Below are 20,833 nucleotides of genomic sequence, written 5' to 3'. Positions count from 1 at the left end.
CTTAAACTGGTTTTATAAATAGATGCAGAACACCGCATTGAATTGTTCTTTCCTTTTGCCCTTTAGTACTTAAACACAGTAAATGAACAACGCATGAATGGACTGCTGCCAGATCCTCTACAAATTTTTCCAAGAGGTACGGTGACTCTTCCTGATATGCGGCAGCATCATTACACAAGAGACAAATACAGTATGATTACTTTGCTAAGGTGTTAGCTTAAACCTTTCGCATCAAGGACATCAGAGGTCCAGATTTGTTCTTTGGCTAATCCATCACCTTAACTCCTGCACTGTTTTTTTGTTTTTTTTTTTATTCTTAAAGTGGATTAATATGAATCTCATTTTTAATGCATAATTTAAATGTTGACTTATAGTTTGTGGCCCGCTCAGCATGAAAAATGTTTCTTTGCCCCTCTTAAACTCCTTCTAGTTTGTTGTTTTTTTTCCTCTTTTTATTATTTTTTTTTTTTTTAAATTTGGCTGTTTTTGTCTCCTTCCATCAACTGTCTCAAGAGCCCTGCATCTCAATCACTTCATGTCTATAACTAATTTCAGTATAACCCTTATTTCAATATTTTTTTTCTTATTATTTATAAAAAGCAGATTTCTTTTCAACATATTTGTAAAAGGTCCAATGATGTGCTCTACAATCTAGTCAATTACTGTTTCAGCCGGCAAGACTCCAGGGATCCGGAACATACATGGCCTGAAGGTAAGTATCACAATAATTGTTTCAGCTGCCTTACATGGGGAAGGAGGGGAGGGGATATGGGAAGTTGAGTCAAATGGATTGGTAACGCTGTGTTCCACTTATTGAAATGTCAATTGAAGTCAAGGCTCTCCTTTTCTTTCACTCATTCTCTTGTTCTCTGCATCTATGTTTATGCAAGGGGATATCTATCTGTTCATGTCTTGGGGCTTGTCTCTTTCGCTCTCCCTCCTCCTGCTCAGTCTCTATGTGTTCTTGGTTCTTATTCTGGGATTGTCAGTTGGGTTTGGGGTGTTTGTGTGAAAATCTGATTCCCCTTCAGTGTTAGGATTCTCTCATTCCATACCACTGGGGGATTTTCAGCATTGACTGGAGAAAGATTGCGCTGTAAAGAGCACGTCATTGTTCGACTGTGAAATTGTCATTACAAGCCTCCAAATAGCCTTTCACTGATTCTTTTCCATGTTGTGTTTGGCATATGTTGCTATTGAAAGCCGTTGCTAATTATCATGGGTTAAATGACTTGACACGTTCTCAGTCTCTCCTACTGATCCACATTATAACCATCTGCATTTCAATGATAAAATCAACCCCCACAGAAATACCAAAATGACTTTATTTAATGTATTCTCATAGGAGCCTTGGTTACAGCCACTTCATTGTGGGCTTTCTCTTTTTCCCTATTTTTTCAGCTTTTTAAGGTCAAAGGTCCACTTATAAAAGTTGGTGTTCTTTGAAAAACCTTTGGTTCTTTGGTGATTTTCCTCTTATTTTCTCCTGGTTTAATACCAACGTAATTGGCTTAGGGGAGCCCAGTGTTCCATTGAAATTAGGTTTTCCTGGGCACTAATTAAAGAGAAAATCTCTTTGCCTTTTTTGGACCCAACAGATTGGACTTTTGACCTCAATTAGAGTTATTTTAGTACCTTCTTTTATAGTGTCTCATCTCTTAATTTGTGTTCAATAACTGGGATAAGTATTCAGGTCATTGAAGTAAACATAGATGCAGAAGAAATAGATCTAGGATAGGAGTCTTTAGTAATTGATCAAATTTTGAATGTTTTCATTTACCATTGAGCTCTTGGTGACCAATATCTATCATTTTTTTCCTGTTAAAGCTGTAATTTGCTCTACCTATGTGTAGATACAGCTGTCTCAACCCTTGTGCTACCCTATGGGTTTCAGATGACCCGAACCTTACATCGACGTGTTATGACTTGCATGACAAAGGTGGATAAAGGTGAAGAGGATTTCATGTAATCCATGGAAACCAGTGAAGATCACAAATCATTGAAGAAAAAAGGTTTAGGGCACTGTCTTGTGTGGTCTAGATGACCCCACTCCCAAAGTTAAAGTGCCGAGGATAGCACAAGGGTTACATTATACTCTTTTTACTCCTACTTAGGCTGCACAACTTACCTGTGTAACTATGTCATCAAAATTATTTATTTATGCATCTATTCATTAATTTACTTGTTTGGTTGATATGTGATTTGTATTGTTAGTTGTTTTCCTCTTGAGCAGCTATGACTGGTGAATTTCTACTTTGTGAGAAAAATAAAGTGCGATTCAATTCAATGGGGAAAAGCACGGGTTTTGTTTACGATCAGAAATCGAATGTTTTCTCTCTGCCTGTGTCTTGCCTTTGATATAATTTCAAATGAATGACTGTTATTTCAGGTCAATACTAGACCCAACCCTGAAAGTGACAGCACTCATGCTGTATCTGACTCCATAGCCAACAACAGGTGAATTCTCCACTTGCTTTTTCAATGAAATGTTGCAACTTGCATAGATAAATAGATGGACTTTATTAATCCCACGATAGGGAAATTATTTTTGTCTGTTTTTCATGTTATTCTTGGAACAATTATTAAGTATTTTTTTGTTCTTCAGCTTAAAAAAGTCATCAGCTGAACTCAAGAAGATCTTGACAAACGGGCAGGTTAGTGAGTCTCATTCTCTTTATCTTGATAGTCTTCGGTTAAAAATGTCACATTTATTGTACTGGAGCGAGTTATGTAACCATTCTTATTTTTGAACATGCTCACATTTATGTTTTAAAAGCTAAACTTGTATTTTTGTTGTAATTGTCTCTTAAATTCTATATTGGATGCTAAGCAAGCTATTTGTGCAATTTACTAGAGTTTTTTATTCATTAGAACTTTGTTTTTACCCATTTAAAAAGAAGTTCCTTATACCCTGTCCTTGAACCCTTTTGGTTCAAGATACTGGACATACTTAAAGAGCAGTATTATTTACACTACATTCTTTGATATAACTGAAATAATTAAACAAATGAGTCTGCTCATCTTTAAATATATCAACATTTAATTACTTTCTATTCAAATTCTGTTTAATTATGAGGCACATTTTTTAAATGATTGAACTTATATACACTAAATGAAAAGGTAATCTTTTTATTTTTAGGTTAGTCAGGTCGACCAAAATATTTTTTTTTGCTAATTGTACGAAGTAAGAAGCTCAATATTTATTCATTGTTTCATAATTCAGTATGAAAAGTTTCCACACTGAGATTCATCTGCCTTAAAATACTGACATTATGATGACAGTCTTGGCTTTGGAGGCTTTTCGTATACTAATTGCAACATTTGCATACATTGTAGACTCATTGGATGTACTTTTTAGGGAACGGAATGTGGTGTTGAGAATGAACAAGAACAGAAGCCTTTTTTTAATGCTGGCATAAGCTGCTGAGGATGTATTTAATCGCTTTCAAACTACTGTAGTGGCAAAATGGTCTGAAAGGCCATTCTACAAGGAAGAAGCCATTGATACAGCAGCAGTATAATGACTACCAAGTTACAATTTTGAAAAAGCACTCATGGGCAAAGCCCTCCATTTTTGAAGACATGCAGTGGAAATAAGATTAAGTTGCCAGAATGACCATTGTTACCTTTTTTAGGAAGCTACATGTTTAGGGGTTGCTTTGTTTCTGCTACTGTTGCACCAAATTACAAAATCCAGTTTGATAATGAGGAAAACTACTTCCAGATCCATTAATCATCTACACAATTCTCTCCACCCATTCATCTCCACTACGCATGAGATTCCATCATATTTATTGATAATGCATTTCATGAAGATGACTTGGAAATCACAAATATTTTAACTAGTTTGAGGTACAGCTTGGATATTTAGTTTAAAAATATATATTTTTCATTCCAAAAAATATGAACACATGTTTTGCGATTTGACCTGAAGAACTGTTGATTTCTAGTTTAACTGTAAAATTCTTCTTCCTAAATCTTGAACAAATAAATGAATCAATTAAAAGTCTTTTAAACATACATATTGATCAGAGCTTCTAAAAAGAGATGACCTACAAGCATTTTTTTTTAAATTACTTTAAATGAAATGGCTTTTTGATCCAAAGTGATGTAGATTAAAATAATGGATGTATCACTTTTATGCTCCACATCAGTCGCTGCTCTACTCACCAAAACACAATACCCTTTTTTATGAATTAGAGAGCGAGAGTTGTGTAGATTTCCTTGTTTTATTATATTGTTTTTTTCTCTTTTGTGACACTGAACTTGTGATGACCCAATGCCTGACTTATTTATACCTGCAGATAGCCATGTTCCAACCCCCCTGTATGTCATTGTTCTTAAATTACAAATGCAGGTCAGAAGTTGAGTAGGTTATGTCATTCTATTACTTAACTACTCTTGTGTTACACTTATTTGTTGATCAGCAGATAAATGCCCAAGATATCCACTATCAAGAGCTGCTTGGCCATGGAAATGGAGGCACAGTTTACAAGTAAGCATTTGTTGGCTCTGACGCTTATGCACCAACCAAACACCAATGGATGTTGATACCTATGATAACAGATAGGAAGTTAAGGTTATAATATAATGTTACTGGAGCAGTGGTTAGTTTTAGGTTGAGTGGGACCTTTTGAGTTTTTCTGGTCAGAATCTCTGACCAAATGTCCCATTACTCCACAGAAAGCTTCCTCTAAAGACTCCTCTGTTCTCCACCTCTCCCTCTGTGGTCCATTTGTCTCTTTCTGTTTGATGTGACATCTATCAGGCTGGTTTGTGCGTGTGCCTTCATTTATTTATTCTGCTTTGAAGGTTGCAAACATATTAAATATTGATTTGGCACCATAAGAAGTGACAGCCAATGACTTAATCGTCCTATAGCTCACCCCTTTACCTGCCACCATGAAGAGCTCCTTCCTAAAGACAAATGTATTGTTGACCTGCTATAGCGTTATGACAAGGCTGGCATTTGTGTTAATCCTTCTATCATTCTTTTCTTATCTCATGTTTTCTCCTGCCATCAATTCTTTGCTGTTTAGCTCTTTTATTGAGATCGAGGTATTGATCACTGCTCAGACTAGCCTTGACCTGACAGAGTGGCTTTCATCAGACAGTCCCCAGTAAAACTAGTAAATATCTTATGGCCGATCGAAAGCAAAGTCTCATATTTTTATGTTTGTACTTTTCTGGCTGTTTTATGATTTAAAAATTGTACTATAAAGGCACTGGCCTTTCATAGTTTTGACAGAAAAAGATTGGTCATCAGTTTGGCACCAGAAGTGGTTACACTGCACTGAAGAAAGCCAATATCGCAAAGTCAACAACTTTTCAGTCAATTTAGCCCAGCAAAAACAAAATCCATGTGTATTGACAAAGGAAGTTTCTTGGCTGAAAAGATAAAGTAAGCAAATTATAACATGCTGAACCAAAAACACTGAAACTGTTGTTGCCTTTTGGCTGCACGATATAGACTTTCTGTTATCAGCATAGTACTTTTTGATAAACCTACTACATTGATATATAATTTTTGATTCTCTTACAAAAGATCACCACCTTTTGTCCTGGAGCAAAATCTTTTACTATGTTTTTGGCACCAATAAAGGAATGTTATTCATGCATTTAGACATAAAAAAACCAAGCAATCTGATTTGTTTTCCTTTTGGTAATCCTTAAACAAATTATGAACAAAAATAAGTCAAGAGCCATTTGTGCTCACAAAAAGTTGACAAACTCTAGTACTTCTTGATTGTACAAAGGACCATAAACATCTCTCACTCAGGCCAGCATTACAAATCATTACCAAATATACACATAAAACCATAAAAAGGATACTAACATTGAGGGGAAAAAACACAGTGACAGTCCTGAAAATAGCTGAGAACTGTTCGGTGATGACTAAACAGTCAGTCAGAAACACCTCAAATTTTAGAGAAGAAACCACGTGTAATAAATACTTTTGCTTTGTTGCCTTTCCATCGTAAAAAATGTGAACTTGTTTCGTGTAATTTCAGAGAATTTCAAAGAATGTCAGTGTTTCTCTGCATGGAATCCTGCCTCAGTTTAACCTCTTGGCCCATTTATGACCCAGAGCCATTTAGACTCAATTGGTTGCTACCAGCAGTGCAGCTCTTCATGTTCTCTAAACCATCCATCAAAGTCAACTGCTGTTTTTTATTACACTGTCTCTACCAAGTGTCCACCAATCTCATAGGCTCAATGGTTTATAAATACAGAAACAAGGACACGAAAAGTGTTTTTGTGGATCCCATGGATCTGGCAGAGCAAATAAAAGAGGACAACGAGACAAACATGACTTTCAGCTTAGCTACCACAGTGGTTGCATCTACTTAGCCACAGAAGTTACGTCTGTATCTTTTACCTTTTTTATCCTTAGATGTTTCTTTTCACTCAATCAAAAAGACACCAGTCTGCAGTTTAATGGCTCTTCCGTAGTTCTTTTCTTCTAATACTTATTTTACAATTTTTAAATTCTATGTGTGCAAAAGAATTGAGAGTTTCCCTTGGTGGAGATTGAAGATACACAGCAATTTCCCATCGACTTACTGTGACACAGCGAACGCGATTCGTGCGTCAAATTTGCATCGGACGCCTCTTTTTTGCTGCTGGAGGCGAGTCGAAAAATGTGTTCGTAAGCTTGACGTCCAAGATGCACGTGGGGGGAGCTACTGCCAATTGTTTTTAGCCTAATTGCTACATGGAGCGGTGTCTGTGTATATCTCATTTAAAATGCATGGAAGACACAAAATTTTTTAAAGGTCAGATATATTTATTTTTAGAAGCTCTAAAAAGATATCGATAGTCACGTCTCTATGTCTGGGTTCATAAGATCATTCAGAGACTCGCCTGGTAGGGTGAGCTTCACTTCTGCTGGGAGAGATGTGTCTGAGCGAGCTCCGTGACAAGCGTAATCGCTCCAGCCCCATAGACCCTTGGACAGACGGAAATTTTGAGATCAGTTTGTTCCAAAGAGCCGTTTAAACGACGGGCTCATGTAGCTCTTTTTATATTTATTAACTTCTAAGAAGCCAGCCCTGAGTTAATTTAATCCTGGAAATAATCACACAGAGGTCTGATGGGCTGAGATCTGCATCAGAATAGTTGAAATTCTGTTTTTTTTTTTTTTTTTTTAACTAATAATTCAGTTCAAATATTTTGGAAATATTAATTTTGGCTTCATTTGACATGTGTGGACAAGATGCTAAAGTCTGATATGGATTAATTGTAAATATTCCACTGCCCGCATATACAGTGTGTAAATGTTTAAAGAGTTTGTCTGTGTACTTGAAATTACATTATTAATTAATTTATTTACAGCTAAACCAGGGGTCTGCAACCTCTAAAAGAACCATTTTTCTCATGTTTGAGTAGTAGCACCCAATACTCTAATGAACTACTGCCGCTCTACAGAAACAAGACTACAGACACAGGTTTTTAAAAATTTGCCTAAAAAACAGCATAATCATAATTAAAGACCACTTGAAACGCCTTTAAAATACGATAAATCAAAAGATGATTGAAGTGGAACTTTAAATGACACGTTACTGTAGTTCACGTGCGGCGTGCAGTTTTTTTTTTTTTTACTAACCACTTGGAACAAGAAAAGAAAGAACACCTCAGTTAAAGTAACATTAACTAGTAGGTGTTGTTTTTCTTTGTCTTTGTGTAGCAACAACTCTATACATCTGCTGGTACAAAGAGTTGGATCTCTTACTTTCTGTTTTAATCTTAAAGTGTATTTTTGTTGAGACTCTTCTAGAGACTGCATAAGATTTCATCCCCTTAGAAACAATGATGGTTTTTGCCCATTTGGTTATCTGTCAGACTTCATTATATCCTGATGTACAGAAAATTGTTAAGATGTAATATTAATTGATATTGACTTGCTTTCCATTCAGTATAAGAATGGTTAGGATGGCCTAGCTGAAAAGGTTAGGGAGAGGAAAAGGCAATTTATTATTACTGTGCCTTTTATATTATGAATATTTATCTAAGAGGCCAGTTTCAGTAACCCATAGCCTTAACTTCAAGAGAGGTCCCATGAATACTGCATGATGGAGCTTTTATTACTGAACAAGCTGGAGTGTAAATAAGATCCACGCAATGGGGCACATTTACTGAGGTCAGATCAGGGGGAAGTGGCAGGGGGAGCCTATGTAACCTTGCCTCCAAGTTTCCTGCTGTCGCAAGACTGTCATTGTAATTCATACAGGGATAGTTGGCCTTGGAGTGGTCAAGGACAGTGTGAGAATGAAACTGTAACCAACAAGTCACTCCTCACCTACAGCCATAAAATATGTCTTAAGATGCTTTTGTTTTGTTCTTTTAGACACTTTTCTGGTCGTTCTTAACATATCTAGGGATCATTGTTTTTCCAAAGACTATTAATGTGTTAAAACAGTTGGAGTACATAGTCATGTGTGTTATTTCCTCATTTTAAACAAAAGACATCCATCATCTTTCGAGCATATTGGCTGTAAAACAGGAACATTTGAGTTCAAATAAAAATGCTTATGGCGTATACTTATGTAGCGCTTTTCTACCTACTAGGCCCAAAGTGCATTGCAGTCACAGACCCATTCAACCAGTCACACACACATTCACACACACATTCACACACTGGTGGCGATTCACACACACATTCACACACTGGTGGCGGCTCCGCTGCCAAACACTGGTGCCAACCTCCCACCAGAGGAAAGGTGGGGTTCAGTGTCCTGCCTAAGGACACTTCGACACATGGATGTGCAAGGCGGGAATCGAACCTGCAATATTACGATCATTGGTCGACCGCCCTACCGCTGCACCACGGGTGCCCATATCACCTGTGTAAAACCTTTTAAGCAGTAGACAAATTGAAGCAAAAAATGGGTTTTGTTCGAGTTAAAAGGCTTTGCCTATTGGCTTGTACTTCACTTATTACTCGTGGGGCTGGATATTTACTTCAGATTGCTTTTTTATTGTAATCTAACAAAATGCTTAGTCAGTCATGTCAGCAGTTAGATATCCAAAGAAGGACCCAATTCTAACCCAGACATTGGTTAGAATTGTGAGCATGCGCCAAGAAGCAGCACTAATAGTTTTCAGCGTTGAAGATCGAGCTAGTTTGAATGAGTCTCATTGAGGGAAAAACTTAACCTTTTAAGGTGGCCATATTAAACACACTTTGCATCATAAACACACTCTGGATGATTCGTTGACAGGCAAGGACTCGGGTGTCACATATTGGCATAACAGCTAACAAGTCTGTGTGACGTTCAGTGAGCCAGCATTATTCCCTTCACCTGACAGCTGCTGGACAGTGTTTGTCCTTGAGGATTGTATGTTAAGAGGTCTTGAGGTATTGTCACTGCTACTGTGAACTAACCTTCAAGGGCGGTAACTAAAGCCGGCTCCTGGCATTAAGGCTAATTAAATCATCATGGGCCCTGTCGGTGACCTCTGGTTGCAACTCTAAACTCTGTCTGGAACAACTAGAGCTGGGGGCAGCTGTATCAGGTTTTTAGTGTTGATGTTAACTATCAAAATAATGTTGGCAAATAGAGGAGTTTTATTGAAATTGCTTCACCATGTTTAGCCAGGCAAGAGGTCTAGAGGGAGAACAAAGAGGAGGTTTATGGATGCAGAGAACCCGGACATAAAGGAAGCTGGTGTTAGAGTGGAGGATGCCGAAGACAGGGTTAGATGATTTGGTGTGACAATCCCTGAAGGGAAAAGGTGAAAGGAAAAGAAGAACAAGAAGGTTCACCACGTTGAGTATTCTTCTGTTTACTTATTTTTGTAGTCATGTGTTTTAAATTAAAATTAACCAGGTCCAAATAAAGGTCCAAATAAATTCTCAAAATAAACGTATTGTGAAAACTTCTATTGGTAAGAGGATAAATTAACATCCCTCACAAATATCCTGTCTTTTACTTTTTTATTTTTTCAAATAAAAAAAACAATTCTATTTAACCAACGCCAGTTATTTAGGAATCAATCCGCAAACAAGTAAATAATTTTTAATTAATGTTTCATAGTGATTTGTTAGAAATGTTTTAAATAAACCTCCTTCAATATTATTCTTGTTTGGCATTCAAATAAAAATTTTATTCATACACTTTAAATATTTGTGAAATTTTTTTCAGTAAAGGGGTTAATTAAAAGAAAAATGCTCTTTACAAAAAGTTTTTCATAAGGTTTTTGTCATAGGTCACACATTTTTGTCCGGCTAAAATAGAGCCAGGAATCCCATTGTCGAAGAGCAGGAAAATGACTCATTAGTTAATATTTACAAAATGTCGTTAAGTGTGACTCTCAGTACTCAAAGGTTAATTAGAGCTCCGCTACCGCTGTTTTGTTGACTGTCAATTAAAAAATGATAAAAGATTATCACAAGGTATTTGGTGAATGATGTATCCAAGAAGGTGACGTTTTGCAGAATGTCACATTGTTGTGAGAACATGCCTGCAAATGTCCCTGTAAGCTATTATGTGTGTGTACATTTTTCCTCTATTACACATTCACACATAATTTCTTTTTATTACTTTCTTCTCGTGATACCTGGAATGCAAACCAGCATCTGGATCCACATAGGCTCAATGTCTGTCTGCGTCAGTCTGTTTTTGTTTCTTTTTTGTCCTGAGTTTTATTCTTTTCATTTTATCTGTTCCTATAGAGCGTACCATGTTCTTGGCAATCGGGTTTTAGCTGTCAAGGTGAGCAATTCTCTATTTTGTTATTTAAAATAAATTATTTTATTAAATTCACATCCTTTACTTTTTCATAAAATGTCTCCATTTGCTTATTTAAATATATATTAATGGGTAATTAGAAGGGTATATTTATTTCTCTCCTTTTTTTTGCAGGTCATTCCTCTGGATATTACTGTGGAGTTACAAAAGCAAATTATGTCAGAATTAGAAATTCTTTACAAGGTTAGTGTGATTAAGTAAAGTCTGTCGCTTTCTATCCAAACCCTTTGTTCTTTTCCTCTAAGTACACAGCAAACATACATTTTAGCAAAATTTATTTCCCTTAGGTTTTTCACAGACCCTTAAGATTATATTAATACTTGTCATAAAGCGTGTTATTATACCTTGAAAGAGAGTGTCAGTTGAATGTAACATTATTAGTTTGCTTTCATTACTACGGTATGTTTTTTTCTTTCATTAAATACTATATATAAGTTTTTAAATCTAAATACAGTGTTCCCTTGCTATATCGTTATACCGTGGTTCGCCTTTTGTGGTCTTGGAGCTTCGCAAATGTATGCAGTGCAAATTTGAATGCTTTTTGCTTTTTTTTAATGGTGTAACCTATTCTGAATCCTTGTTGACTGTTGACCTTGTCAATCAATCCCCTCTGTGCCATTTCTGCTGTACAGACTGTGATTGGTCTGCCACATTTACAAAAATCTTGTATTGTGAGCCGTTTCCTTGTTTTCATTATATAATACTAAACGTATTTTTCTATGAAGGTTTGAACTTTGAGAGTTAAAGCAAAAGACACAAGTGTGAAAATGTTCACATCTGAGTAGAGATGACATGGTGCATATTGAGATGTTTTACAGACTTAAAACACAGTAATCATCTATCGTGTTTATCTCTGCGATAAACTAGGGAATGCTGTAGTAGCTATATTGTAAAAAAATGGTATTTAAATCAGCTTTTACGCGAGCAAGTTTTGATTTTGCACATCAGTAATTACAGACTTTCCTCTTATTGCAGTGCGATTCCCCGTACATCATCACGTTCTTCAGTGCCTTCTTTGTAGAGAACAGGATATCCATATGCACAGAATTTATGGATGGTAAGCTTTTAATCTTTTCCTTTAGATGTGAGGAAAAGACTCCACTGAGCGTCCATTTACACTTCAGCAGATCAAGCGAAGCTCTGATTGCTGTGAGCTGCTTACCATGGCTGTGTGTTAAAAGCTACAAGGGTGTGATGAGTTTTAACTCAAGTGCATTGGTAGATGTATTTGTACATGCGTGCTTTGAATGGTGGAAGTGGGTGTGTTTCCAGGTATGCATTTGTCCAAATGTGTGTTCACACAACAATTCCCTTGTTTCACACCTTCTTCAGCATCTCAGCAAAGTCTGTTAAACTTCCAAACTCGTTCCCTTTGTGCTACTTTCCTTGACTTGTACTCTGTTATTGAAATCCCTTAAAAACAGAAAACGTAATGTCAATCAAAAATTTACAAGTACATCACACAATTGTTAGGCAGAAAATATAACTAGTATGACCCACGTGTCCAGGTTTTGTTTCCTCCTCAAAGATCAAGTATATACAGATTTAATTGAGGTTAAATTTCAAGTGACAACGCCCGGTCTTTTGGGAAGTTCTTCAAATGGTGACAATTGAGTCGCAAATGCGTAGAAAAAACAGAGTTCCTCTTCATCATGCAGTGAGTGCTCTCAAAACATCAATACTTTCAAAGACTTCATAATAAGCTACATCAATTTTACACCGACCCCTGGGTGACAGCTCAGTTTGTTTCACACAGGTGGATCTTTGGATGTCTACAAAACAATTCCAGAGCTTGTGTTGGGGAGGATCGCAGTGGCGGTACGTACACAAACTCTATTACATCGTTGGACAGGAAAAGTTGCATTAAATTATATCTAAAAGCTGAATGTTGTGTTAAAAATAAAGTCAAGAAATACTCTTAGGTGCATAAAAATGTATAAATTACATATTTTTGATTCTGCTTTGGTTCTCCCATTTTTTCATAATTACTGTTGAACTTTCTTTACGGTGGATTTTTAAGTGTGGAAGAGAAAAATCTAAATATTGAGTTTGAGTTTTTTTGAGGTTTTTTTTTTAGTTTCCTTTTTGTTTGTTTTATGTTCTATTTTATGAGCTCTAATGTCATTAAAGATAGAAAGACTTAAAAAAATGCAAATGGCCATTTGTGAATCAACTATTGACCTTTTAATAGACAATAATTTTGTGCTTGAGTGGGCAAACACTATGATCCAAGGTTTTGCCTACCGTTAGGGGGATTTTATTGAGTTTGTTAACCAGGTAAAAGCCTCTGCAGCCTTTTAAGAAGTATTCCACCATTTTCCTGACTGTACTAGATTATGTTCTTACATTGAATAAAACACAAATTAACTTTTTTTTTAAGACCCACTCTGAAGAAAATCATGTTTTGGTTATTTTAACGTGTTCTTCTTGTGCAATTTTTCTGATGGAGGACTTGTATAGAAAAAGACTTGAGCTTAAAATTGCATTTCTGAGTATTTCTTTATTCAAATTGTTTTGAATCAAGAGCAGACAAAAAAATCCAGCTGGAGAAAGCTTGTAGTCTTAACGTAGAACCTTCAACAGTAAGCCACAAGCTCTCTGCTCTGCTTCCTTCTAAAGCATCCACTGTCAGACAAGTAATCCATGTATGTCTTTGTTTTCCTTGTCTGAGTTTGACATCTGACTCAAAGCTGTACGGCTGTTTTTGTTGCACCAGTAATATTAGTTAGGAAAAGTGAGGAGCCGTAAGCTAGAGGAAAAGAGTTTAAACAGATGGATGACGGGAAGTAGGGGTGGGCTTACTCTGTGCCAACAGTCCCGCCCACAACTGAGTTATGAGTGGGTCTATAATTTTTCTTTTTGCTTTTTGTTGGATTGCCTTTAGCACAGGAAACCATGTTTTCCTTTAATTGTCTATGTACACATTCTCATCAGCCACAGCTAGGACCTCTTTGTTTTCGCAATTCTTCTTTTAACGCGACTTTGAGTTCGAATTGCGCCCCCGCCACACACTCAAAAACTCACCAAAATTTGCTTACAACTAGTATCTGGTGAACATGAATTATGGCAGGTAGCGCCTGCGGACCATACAACGCCGCTCGCGTCTTTAATAGTTTGGCTTACTGTTTGTTTTGTACTGGCCCTTGCTTCATGCAAAAAGCCATTTCCGTTTCTCAAAAATAGGTGTGAAGTTTTCTATTAGTTTTTTTTGGTGAAGTGATGGACAGATACAGGATGGATAAAGCAGATGTGTTTTCTGGTTTTCCCCTAATTTAAAACTATAGTGCTTTGATTGAAGTGGCCTTGATGTGGATTAATGTGTTTCTTCTCCACACTCATTACCCTCCCTCTGTCTGCAGCCCTCATTTTCTCTTGCTATCCTTTAACTTTGTCCGTAATCAAACAATGACAGCTATTTAGTCAGTGCTAATTCAAATTCACAGCTATTTCTCTTAGCCACTGTCACACATGTTAATTATCACTAAAGAAAAAGCAGCAGAGAGGGCACGAGTTAAGCTACACGTGCCAGTTGTGTTACTCACACAACAACCTTTCAAGACAGGCCAAGGAAGAACTTCAGTGCTTTTGTTTTCTTAACTTGTCTTGGATGTTGTATTTTATCGCTGTTTGGGGAGAACCTTGAGGCTGGAATTATTTCTGACTTTGGATTTACATTGGTAGACATAAATAAATAAATAAATGCATCCTTTATGTGTTCATTTTCTTTCTTATGAAACAGGAATGTCTTCATATCAGCTTTGTTTCGTGAAGCAGTGGCTTCAAATCCTTTTAAAGACCTTTTAGCTGAATTTAGGAAGCCATAAGCCACTGGAATTTTACAAAATAAACAAAAAGCACACATATTTGTGACGTTTTACATACCCCGTATTTTCAACTGGGAATAAACTTAAATGCTTCTGGTTACATATTTATTGTAAATAAGATAACTGGTTTAAAGCAATAATAACATTTATTTTACCATTGCATCATTGATGTTTCCATTGACATTAGCAAGGTGATCGCTACTCCGGGCATCTGGCTGGCTGACAGACAGAGAGCCGCTGTCTTCTGCCGGAGCGCCATAGCGATCTCCGGCAGCAGAGCACGCTACGCCAGGCAGCAGAGCTTGTTTGCTCGTGATGCCGGCAGACGGAGAACCGCTGCGGTATGGAGAAGCAGCTAGCTCGGGCCTCCTAAATCTTATGAAATTTTTTTATTTTCTTTGAGACAATAATATTTATATCTCCTAGTTTGATTCTTGTTTTTATTTTTCTCCTATGAATTAATGTGAGACACGGAAGTAGCGCCGGAAAGTGGCTTTTGGGGCATACATAAATCCGATCTCTAAACCGATCTCCTCTATGCATTGTCAGGAGATAGACATAGACAGAACTTTGAAGGTTTCTGCTGTATGTCCAAGTATATCATGTGAATTATTATCTGTAGGAACAAATTATTATTTTGTGGGAACAAATGAATTTTTTCATGTGAATTAAATATTATTTTGTGGGAACAAGTCATTTATTTTTTTAAACCATGTCAGGACACGGGCTCCGTATGATATAAAGTCCCAGATATTAAATAAACAAATGTAAAAAAATTTGGCTTAAATTATTTGCAAACATCAGTTTTGAAACATATAATTGAAACCCACCAAAGCTCTAAAATGTGGAATCTTGTCCTCCTAATCTAAATCGACACATTTTTGAAACGGGCGTAATGATTAATCGACTTAATCCCTTTATATTTGTACGATCCAATCAGATTGATCTGTCTGAGGCAAGTTGTTATTCGAATCGAACTCCACCATTATCAAAATAAAATAAATCAATCCATAATGGATCTTGTAAAATACCAACTATAACACAAAAATGTCCCAGTACATCACAGCAGACAATACACATTATGGCAGCAAAAAATGATCAATGAACTTTATGAAACTAAAATATGAATGGATTTGCCTTTAATTCTTGTTTACTTGTTTGCTTGTACACATATGTAATTTACACTTGATTATCTTGTAAGAAATACAAGAAATCTGGAAAACTTCAGCTGCACTGTTCAGTACCAGGTATTTATCTCTGAGTCACACTGTTTGAAGTTTTGGTTAAAGATGTCCTGGATTGATTTTGAGGTCAGTCAATCAGATCCAATCAGATTGTTCAAAATGAACCAATATTGACTATAAATTGTATAGTATCGCAGCTCCAAATGTCAGATTTCTCTCTTAACGGATGCTGCGGCTTGAAGAAATTTGCCCCACCCCACCCAAAAAAACAAAACAAAACACAAATGTTCCAATACGATTCATTATAAAATGAATCGTATTGTTAAAATGAATTGTTACACCCCTGGTTTTTTTTTAGATCAGTATTAATCTGTAATTCAGTAGAAATAAATGTTTATTTTTTTGCACTGCCAAAGTTTTTTTCACTTCAGCTATGTCAGTTCAACATTTTCTGTCACTGTTGTTTTGAAACTGCTACTGCTGTCACAGAAAACAATTTGCTAATTGAAGATCCACTTTTATTTAGTTAAAATAAAATATTTTCCTTAATCAAACTGTGTCCCAAGAAACTTATAAGTAAGCCTATAAATCAATTCATGTAAACCAAAATAACAGCCAAAGCACATCAATAACTGAAGTAACCACTTTTCCAGTGAAAAACGTTTGTTTTTGGGTGAGGTAGTGTAATGTATTTAAAATGCACCAAACGAAGTTAAAGCATTTACAGAATTGACTTAAAATCATTAATTCATAATCAAATAATAATATTAATATTATAGTAAACTTTTTGTACTCACTTAATGTAAAAACAATGATTTAGTCTACTGCACACCCCAAGGATGGTGGAAAAAGTTAACATTTTAGAAAATGTAGTGATACCTTTACCCGCTGGCTCAGCAGGGTAGAATGGTTGTCCTTCAACCAGATAGTTGGTAGTTCAATTTCCAGTTGCCCCATGTGGAGATATGTCCCTAGGCAAGAATGCATAAACATGAATTGTATGAATGCAAGTGTTTTCTGTAGGGAATACGGAAATTATAAGTCTAAAAACCACAGTATTCCCAAGCCAAAGCTGTCTTTAATGTGTTAGCTTTAATTTATCTGAAAATAAGGCTCTTGGTCTTGTTCACAACATTCAGATAAACTTTAAAGATTGGATGTAGTGAAGTCTTAATGTTTTTTTTAAATATTGTGCTTATTAACCTGCTCACCTGGATATATTACATTTGATTTGAAATGTACTACCAATCAAATAACACCACTGGACCTCAGATCATGTCTGTACCATCGACTTAACATTGAAACTCGCCGCCTCTGCCGCGTGAATCGTGTTTGGTGTGAACGCAGCTTAACTGTAACCCGTAATTCTAAATGTACCCTTTGCCAGGAAAAGAGTTCAGCACTGGTCGCACATATTTGTAAAATTATGTGTGTATAGTGATTTTCTTTATTACATTTCATTTTATTTGCTGTTGTCCAAGTTCATTCCACAATCTGCACATGTAATGTGTTCTGAACCACAACCAGTGTTGCTTGATGGTGCAATGTAGCCTTTTTCATGGACTTATCAAAGTTCTTTTTCGTGTGTAATTTTATTAAACAGCAGGGTCTGGTACACACACTTGTTTTGTCATTACGCACATTGTTCAAAATGTGTCAATTTCGAACCAGAAAGGTTTAACTTTTCACCGTTTCTTTATCACTAAAGATAAACTTTTGAGAATAGAGACTGTCAGTAGGTGTCGTTTGCGCCCCCCCCACCCCCACCCCCCATTGTCTCGGGCTCTTCACTCCTGCAAGACACACCTTGCAGAAAGGGAGGATCAAGGGCGGGGCTACTCAGCTCAGCACCAATCGCCTCCCCCATGTAGAGGAGATTTTAGAAACAGGTTTCAGAGACAGGAAATATGGCTTTATAGACATTTAAGTTGGGGGAATTTTGGTTAAAAATGTCATAATTATAACTAAAACACCACTGGGAACGTTATTACGTAAGAAAAATTGTCATAGGGGACTTTAATGTATAGAAATCATAATAATAATTGATACTTTATTTAGCCCACAATGGGGAAATTCTTCTCTGCATTTTGACCCATCTATCTCCTGGGGGGAGCGGTGAACTGCAGACTAGCCGCGCTCGGGGGGGCGATAGCTGGCTGGGGAGAGCGAGGATCGATCCGCCAACCCTTCGGTTGTTGGAACCGAAATGTTTGCATTTGTAGGAATATTTTGTAGCAGAAGTTTTGAGGGTCATTCAGTAGCGTTTGAAGACATTCTTTGTGGCTGTTTCAAACATCTCACTGATGCACAGAAATAACATCCTCAATGTTATTGCCATCTCATATTGATGCTGAACTATTTGATCTTTTATCCTTCTGTCTGTGTCTGCAGGTAGTCAAAGGCCTGACATATCTGTGGAGCCTGAAGATACTTCACAGAGGTGAGTAAGGTTGTTGAGTTATTTAAAAAAAAAAAAAAAAAAGCAGAGTTGATAAAGACAAGCAACAGAGTGCTGATTTTGCAGTTCTCTCAAGCAGTTTGTCTCCACAGATGTCAAGCCTTCCAATATGCTGGTGAACACCCGAGGACAAGTCAAGCTGTGTGACTTTGGTGTCAGCACACAGGTACGTCGATGTGTTTGTATGAGACACTGGGAAAGAATGTCAGACGAAAGGCAGGAATAAGGACAGTTTGCTAAATCTGCTTGATTACAGTCCTGTGCAGTGGCGTTGTGTGTGCAGGCTTGTGTGTGTGTGTATATGATCAGCTTGTCAATCACAATATTCATTTCCATCTCAAGGCATCAGTGCTATCCCAAGGGTCTTCATCTTACATTAACCCCCCGCTCCTCCATTGTTCTGCAGCCTGCAAAAAATTACTCACTATAATTATGACCTGCACACAGAGCGCCAAGCCTCATTGATATGTATTCAGGAGATTGGAGGGCAGCGTGGGTGGCAGACACAATACCCTTTTTCAGTGTCTGTGTGTGTGTGCACCTGTGTGTGTGTTTTGTGATGTAGGAACAGAATTTTACCATTCCCAAAAGCATAGTTACACACACACACTTATCAAGGCACGCACACGTTTATGCCCACACTGCATCTCTTCTGTGTAAACTTGCAACTTTCCCTTGCCTGAAAACTTCAAGGTAATTTTCCTTTTCATTGACATTTCTGAGTTTTGTTCAGTCAATTTTGGTTTGTCCATTGTGCAAATGCCTGTCCTTCTTAAATGTATCTGCTTTTATGAAAAATTCAGGGGATAAAAGCGCAGCAATAAGAAAACACTTAGTCAAAATTAGCAGAAACATGCACACTAGATTCTAAATTTAAAAATTGTTCTGAAGTTATTTTTATAGAGTGCTAACTTGAGTTGAGCAGCAGCAGGAACATTCTGTTTTGTATTTCTGTTCATATTCTAAAAAATGCATTAGTGGATGATGAGTTCATCACTTATGCTTCTTCGTGGACAACAGCTCTTATCCAGCCAGGAAACGACAATCGACTTGAGCTACGTTCAAACTCCCCTCGGCAATGCACGTTCATGGACCTCTTTGAAAAGAAAAAGTCTACAGAAACGCGCATATATGCACATTTCAGGCTTCTGTGTTCAGAACTCTTGCATTCGTGCTCTGCTACGCTAGTTTTTACAACCGTTTTCAGGCTCTGCGTACAAAACACGTAGCCATTGAATGCCTGTTGAAAGTTAAATCAGGTCAAACTTTGATGAATCGGGGAATCAGATTTGGTCGTGACGAATGGATGACGTACTTTTTCATTTACGGAAGTGCTAACCGTTTGAAAATTGATCATGAAGGAGGAATGAATAATTGAGGTTTGTGCCCGGCCAGGATTACATGACACCAAGTCTTTCCTGAATAGCTGCGAAAGCAAAAAGCCTGGAGCTAGATTTGCGAGATTTACAGCTCTTCTACATTTCGCATCAAGCCTCTTCCAACTGTAGGTGGCGGACATGCGCTAGTAAACAGTAGAAAAAGAAACAGAAGAACCCCTCCCCACTTGTCCACTGTGAACCCTATATGCTGAAAGCACGTTCAAGAACACGCGTCACACGGCCAGTGTGAAACGTAGTATAATTCACGCTTGACATTGCAAAAATACATTGACTATAATGCTTATAAAGTCTAAAAAATTAGCAATTGTTGTAAATATAGGTCACATAAATTTGCTGTTGCCCAATATTTAGTGTCTTTATTATAGGGCAGTGTTGTTATTAATCCCACGACAGATTAAAATGATTTTAAAATCCTTCACTATAGTTCAGATATTTATCGCCTTTCAGAATCTCCCTTTTCTAAAACGTGTATTTTGTTTACAGTTAGTAAACTCCATCGCAAAGACATATGTGGGAACCAACGCATATATGGCAGTGAGTTATCCTATGCTTTTATTCTGAAGTCCAGTAACTTTATATTGTTGTTTCTGAAAGTGTTATTTGAATTATTTGCTTTCTATTCATAGTGCTTGTTTTATCCCACAGCCAGAGAGAATATCAGGAGAACAGTATGGTATACATGCAGATGTCTGGAGTGTTGGGATCTCTTTTATGGAGGTAAAGCTATTTATCAATAACCTTTAACTCTAATCTACATTATTTCTTTTCCCGCTCTCATCACTCACCATGCAGTGACTTTGTTTTCTGGTGGCATTTTATTCGTTAATTATTATCGATTGACCTTGCTCACCAGTTTTCCCCCTGCAATCTAACACACAACTATCTCACCTATCAATAATGTTATGTTCATCATAGTTATAATAACAATAGATGAGTTTCCAGCAACACAGACATGTCAAAATTATTGAGCTGTTTTGTTTGATAAAGATGGAAATTGATGGAAGTTCAGAGTTTCTTTGTCTCTTGCTTCCACATGAGATAAAATAACTAACTTAGTTAGGGATCATTGCTATGTACTCCACCAATAAGTCTATGTTTTGAGTAAGGTGAGGATTTGGGCCTTTAAATAGCTTCTAATAGGTAAACACTTCAGCAGAATGAAAATCGTTCATCTGAAAGCAATTGCCAAATGTAGGAAAGGGACTTTAACACAACC

At 36.9% G+C, this 20,833-nt stretch overlaps 1 protein-coding gene across 6 annotated transcripts in view; it reads left to right on the top strand.

The window, feature by feature from the left end:
- map2k5 (mitogen-activated protein kinase kinase 5) overlaps positions 1–20,833 on the top strand; it is a 57,708-nt gene that overhangs the window by 10,243 nt on the left and 26,632 nt on the right. For 4 of the 6 annotated variants that reach the window (XR_013654808.1, XR_013654809.1, XM_011488200.3 and 1 more), the window contains exons 4-16: positions 67–136; positions 672–712; positions 2,390–2,457; positions 2,606–2,654; positions 4,428–4,495; positions 10,676–10,715; positions 10,866–10,934; positions 11,727–11,808; positions 12,508–12,569; positions 18,151–18,199; positions 18,310–18,383; positions 20,101–20,151; positions 20,263–20,334. Coding sequence is in view for 4 of the 6 variants with exons in the window: in XM_011488200.3 (XP_011486502.1) it covers positions 67–136; positions 672–712; positions 2,390–2,457; positions 2,606–2,654; positions 4,428–4,495; positions 10,676–10,715; positions 10,866–10,934; positions 11,727–11,808; positions 12,508–12,569; positions 18,151–18,199; positions 18,310–18,383; positions 20,101–20,151; positions 20,263–20,334 (795 nt within the window). In the remaining 2 variants the exon portion in view is untranslated. The remainder of the gene's footprint in view (positions 1–66; positions 137–671; positions 713–2,389; positions 2,458–2,605; positions 2,655–4,427; positions 4,496–10,675; positions 10,716–10,865; positions 10,935–11,726; positions 11,809–12,507; positions 12,570–18,150; positions 18,200–18,309; positions 18,384–20,100; positions 20,152–20,262; positions 20,335–20,833) is intronic. The other 2 variants (XM_004066963.5, XM_078944255.1) reach the window with 1 other exon arrangement.

The sequence above is a fragment of the Oryzias latipes genome, chromosome 3, assembly GCF_053564925.1.
Source record: "Oryzias latipes strain Hd-rR chromosome 3, Olatipes_Hd-rR_3.1".
Taxonomy (NCBI): Eukaryota; Metazoa; Chordata; class Actinopteri; order Beloniformes; family Adrianichthyidae; genus Oryzias; species Oryzias latipes.
The sequence above is the reverse complement of the archived record's forward strand: the minus strand, read 5'-3'. Positions and strand labels throughout refer to the sequence as shown.